Source organism: Sinocyclocheilus rhinocerous, unplaced genomic scaffold (assembly GCF_001515625.1).
Source record: "Sinocyclocheilus rhinocerous isolate Xijiao unplaced genomic scaffold, SAMN03320098_v1.1 scaffold422, whole genome shotgun sequence".
In the NCBI taxonomy this organism is placed as follows: Eukaryota; Metazoa; Chordata; class Actinopteri; order Cypriniformes; family Cyprinidae; genus Sinocyclocheilus; species Sinocyclocheilus rhinocerous.
In genome coordinates this window covers 666688-672170 of record NW_015639767.1, presented here as the reverse complement: position 1 = coordinate 672170, position 5483 = coordinate 666688, and the positions used below count along the sequence as shown (strand labels likewise).

Genomic DNA, 5483 nt, shown 5'->3' with positions numbered 1-5483 from the left:
CCAGATATAAATTTGCATTTTTGGAATTTAAAAAAGTGTCATAATTATGAGACATAAACTCTCATAAATTCTGGCTCTTTTCTCAGAATTCTGAATTTATATCTCACAATTCTGACTTTTTTCCTCCGAATTCTGAGTTTATAACAATTCTGTTTTTTTCTGTTACAAACAAATAAATAAATAAGGTAATTAAGAGTTTTTATCTGACAATTCTGCCTTTTTTCTCACAATTCTGAGTTTATAGCTTACAATTCTTATTTTTTTCCCCCTCGCAATTCTTTCTTTTTCTCAGAAAGTCGCAATTACCTTTATGTATGTATGTATGCATTTATTTATGTTTATTTACTTATTTATTTTTTAAACTGCCTGCATATCCATCCAACCGGAGGACTGCAGTGAACTTGCAATGCGTGCACGTAGTGCATCATTGTGGGTGAAAGGCTTGCGTGCCCTAAATGAGAAAATGAACAATGTATAATGACGCTCTAGTCTCTACAGACACGAGTGCAAAGCAGCATATATCACTATAACGCTTTCTCTTCGGGTCTGAATGTTTGTGAAACGACAATCCTACTGCGGGACGTCCTTATTCGTCCCATTGAAGGAATGAACAATGAGAACACGATGTCAGACAACAGTGTGTACTACAGCTCCAGGATCCGCGTTAATTGCGGACATATGGCTCCTACTGGAATCATTGAGGAAACGGACCTTCTGGTACCCAATTCGCGTGATTTGCATGAAAAGAAAGCCATTGGTTTATAGACCGTGATGTAAAAGAATGACCTGAAAGCCTGAGGCCACAGCTAGTAGTTGATTTAGTGGCTCGTGGCAGAAGCAGCGCGCGAAAACGCAGCTCGGGAGGACAGATTTTGTATCGTAGCAATGTTGCAAATGAGGTGCAAAACAACAAAATCTTCCAAACAAAATTATTAATTGATTACAATCATTTGCATGCAAGATTATTTTGTATTTATTTATTTTAATAACCTAAATAATTAAACCTATTATTCGTTTTCTAGAAAGGGGGTTACGTTTGAATAATCATATAAAACGGCATACATTTATAAAAACGTTTCTTTGATGAAAACCGAACGGATGTGTGAGATAAATAAACCCTTCTGTCTTATTTCAGGCTTCGAGAAAAATCTGGCGAAGGCGTGCACGTCTCACAGCGTCATTAAGCCATCCAGTTCAACGTTGGTCCCAGGAGATTTTTTATGGATTAAATTAAGTACTTCCATCTTCATTTCCCACCTGATCGCAGCCATATAAATCCCAACAGCTGATCAACAGACTTCAGAAAGCCCGACGTCTTCAGACGGAACAGCTGGGAGATAAAGCAGGAGAGAGGAGAACGAACAGGCTGACGCAGACTCAGCTGTTTCACTGTCCTTTCTGTGCCTTTAGGGGAAGAAAAGCATCTCGGAAACTAGAGGACTAGTTAGTTTAAACTTAAAGCCCTAACCTGGAAGATACTATCGTCGTGAAGGATCCCAGCGGAACTAAAGAGAGCAGAAAACGAAAGAGAGAGAGCGCGCGCAGCGGAGCGGAGCTGTCCAGTGCTGAACGCGCGCCGCCGAACGGGAGCTGTCCAGTGCTGAAGTTGCATTTCTGCCGAGAGCATCGCGCTGCATCAACACAAGCGCATTCTGGGGCTCGAGGGTCTGCCGTAACCCTGCGCTGACATCCGAATCTCGGCATTACCGAAGAGGAACGATACTAAACGCGTTTTGCCCCAGCGTTGCATGAGGAAAGCGAGCGATTCGACCGGCGGACAAGTATTCTTTCCCCTTCAACGTAAAACATGCCAAGGTCTTTCCTGGTTAAAAAGGTTAAGCTTGATGATTTCTCATCCGCTGATCTGGAGAGCTCCTATGGCAGATCCAGGGCAGACCTCAGCCTGCGCTTTCACGAGAAAGGTAATCACATTTATTTGACATCCAGATCGTGTTTACGCAAGGGCATGTGCATGTATGTTGACGTTTGATGGTTTATAATCACAACATCGTGTAGTTGACCCACGGTCACATTGTATTCATCACCGTGAGGCGCATCAGTTTTTGTCGAGTCGGCACATTTCAGGTGTTGCGCTCTTTCAAGCACGCATTCGACTCGCTTTCAGGCGCATTTTATTTTACAAAACGCTGCGCTAGCAACAAGTACTTCACATTTATACCGAGAGTTATCAAAACGTGAATAATCAACGCATGCAGTCTGTTAAGGGATCGCTTGATCATGTTTCACGTTATTATTCACGCTCTACATAATCTGCGTTTTGCACACACTTGCATAAGCAGACGTTTATGGAATATTCATGCATGCATCTGGGGGTTACAGAGTAATATCTTTTGTGCATTTGGTACACATCGACCTAATTCTACACAATTTCTATCAAGACTGGGAATGCAATTATAACTGAAACTATATCATTCTCCTCGCCATTGTGTTTAAATGGGTTGCCACGCTAATTGAAATGGAGCACTATTGATTTTTTTGCACGCTCGTGTGGGTTAATGTAGAAAAAGTCATTGCGTCTGGGTTCACCTAAACGAGCTGAAGTAACAGGAACTGTTGCATCGCCTCCCCCCTCACAGGCTACATCAGCGACTACATGACCCCGGCACCGTACGATGGCGAGAGCGACAACGGCATCAAAGTGCCCTCGCCCGAACCCATCTACAGCGATTATGGAGCGCCGGATTCGGACCAGCCTGACAGCCCGCAGTCGGAGATCTCCTCGGGCTACATCAACGGAGACAACGCGGTCAGTGAGGGCTACACGGTGGATGCCTTCTTCATCACAGATGGGAGGTCTAGGAGAAAAGCCATCAGCAGCCCCAAAAGCCTTCAGCGGCACACGTGCAACGAGTGCGGAAAGTCATACGCCACGTCTTCCAATTTGAGCAGACACAAGCAGACACACCGCAGCATGGACAGCAAAATGGCCAAGAAGTGTCCCACCTGCGATAAGGTTTACGTCTCCATGCCAGCCATGGCCATGCACTTGTTGACCCACGACCTCAAGCACAAGTGTGACATATGTGAGAAGGCCTTCAGCAGGCCTTGGCTTTTACAGGGACACATGCGCTCGCACACAGGCGAGAAGCCCTTTGGATGCGCGCACTGCGGGAAGGCATTTGCCGACCGCTCAAACCTGCGTGCCCATATGCAGACACACTCGGCCTTTAAGCACTACAAGTGCAAGAGATGCAACAAGACCTTTGCTCTCAAGTCCTACCTGAACAAGCACTACGAGTCGGCCTGCTTCAAGGGAGCGTTTGCTCCTTTGAGCCCAATGGAAGTGTGAAAGTTTGACAGCACAACAACAACGTCTCGGAGGATTAATCGCATGTACCTTAACTTTTCTTTTCTAAGTGTACTCTTTCTCCCGCTGTTCACGTATTCAGAGCCGAAATTTCACTAGTTTTTGCCAAAACTCAGAGGACATTGAAAATGTCTTTGTTTCTGTCGAAAGGTCAAACCTTTTTTAAGTATTGGATAATATTGTACTGCTGCCAGTAGCCACAAAAGTGTTCAGCATTGAGGTAAAACTATTTATTCATTAACTTATTTATGTATTTACATATTTATTTCCTACAAACTGTTAATTTGCACTTTAATTTGTCGTTCAGTTGCCAAGCCTTCATCATCAATATGCCAAAGCATTTGCCACTTTCTGAATATCTTATTTTTGGTTGTCACTTTATAAATTCGTTGCATGCAAAAAAAAAAAGAGAGAAAAAAAAAAACACTACTACTAATGAAATCTATGCCAATTTTATGAAGCTTTGGATTTTTTGCCAAAACCTAGATAGCATCCGTCGGCAATATTTCTTGGGAGTCATGATGAAGAATAGAGCAATAATGCATGGTATTTTTAAAAGCTAAAACGAGTAATAACTATAGCATTTTTAATCACGATTTTATCCAATACTATCAGTAGTCGTTCAGAAGTTAAATATCAGGGAAATGCCAGAGTAGTATTAGCGGATACTTCCACGGGATGGGGAGGGGAAGGGATATAGGGTCCTTTTGTAAGTGGTTATGCACTGCCTGCCTCTTATTTAATAACGTAGTTTTAGAACATAGGCGCGTGTGCTGCTGAATGGACAGCTTTGTGCACGATCCGGATCATTTGTTCCAAATCTGCGGATGTGAATGGCGCTAAACCTGGAAACGCTGTTGTAGGAGATTCTACAACATGGACAGCTGGACACAGCAAACTGATCTATGAAAAGCACTTCTTTGAGAACATTTCCAACTTCTTTTGGAGAAAAAAAACAAAACAATAAAAATAGTAGCACAAACCTTAGCAATTCAGGTAGACAGGCCTTGTATTAGTCAAACCTCTGTTTTTGTATTTACAGACAAGGATAACAAACTGTTTAATGCAAGACGCCTTGTAAATAATCCTTTGGGATTAAATATTTCTACAAGCTGTAAAGAATCAAATGAACTTATTTCTGGACTTCTGTTGCCTGGGTTTTTTCCCCCAGCATTTGAACAATGTAAAGCACAAACGACACTGGGCATTTTCTCACTTCATAATAAAGAACCAATAAGTAACTATGTGTTTGTGGTCCTGTTTGTTTCAGTCACGCACCGAAAACCATCCACCGCTGAAGCTCAAAACATGCTGATTCAGAGCGATGCATGCAACTCGGTTGAGTAAGTGTGCGATGATGTCAGTTTGGTGATGCAAGGTTTGTGGTGCATACAGCGTGCATAATGTGTCAGCGCATCCCAAAAAGCATTTCTGAGATGCCAAACACTCTTGCAACGGCTCTTCCGCAGGATTCAAAGCATGCTTTCATCTCAATTAAATCCTTGACTGACGCCTTTGTTACACATGATTGAATTTTATCCGCATTGTGTTCACAAGGAGCTCTTGAGAAAAAAAGCATGTGATCAAAGAAAATCCAGCAACAGCCTCTCTTTATGGAAAGATCCCTGTATGCTTTGGCAAATCTAGCAGTTGCATTACGATTATTAGAGTACAGTTATGCGTTTGGCCGTGCTGCAGCGGTAACCTTGAGACATGCAAGTGACTGAGGAAATTTGGCCTTCAGCTTTATCCAGGTCCCAGCAGAGTTCTTATCAACAAGGACTAAAGCACTTCAAAGTGCCTCCTGCTGACTGTGGCTGAACAACAGCTTCATTACTCAAGCTTTTGTTTTGACATAAGCCCACCATACGCATTACCTGTGACCCCTACTTTAAAAAGCATGCATTTTTGTAGTGAATGCACAGGAAAGAAAAATAGGTTTTCCAGTCATATAGCAAGAAATTACAGTCCTCTGACTGAATCTTCCTTCAAGGTCATTAGTGAGAGATCTGCAGTGAGTCGTGCAACTTTTGTGCACACCAGTTTGTCTAAAATCAGCATGAAATGCAACACTTTGTGAAATTTGTTAAAGAAATAGTTCACCCCAAAAAATGAAAATTTGCAGAAAAGTTCCCTCAGGCTATTCAAGATTTAG

At 42.5% G+C, this 5483-nt stretch overlaps 1 protein-coding gene across 1 annotated transcript; it reads left to right on the top strand.

Moving 5' to 3' along the window:
* The first annotated feature begins 1263 nt into the window (after positions 1 to 1263).
* Positions 1264 to 4535, top strand: LOC107751677 (transcriptional repressor scratch 1-like). The gene is made up of 2 exons (XM_016567420.1): positions 1264 to 1922; positions 2598 to 4535. Exons 1-2 carry the CDS (start codon positions 1808 to 1810, stop codon positions 3308 to 3310), a joined length of 828 nt encoding a protein of 275 aa, XP_016422906.1. The 5' UTR covers positions 1264 to 1807; the 3' UTR covers positions 3311 to 4535.
* The last annotated feature ends 948 nt before the right edge of the window (positions 4536 to 5483 follow it).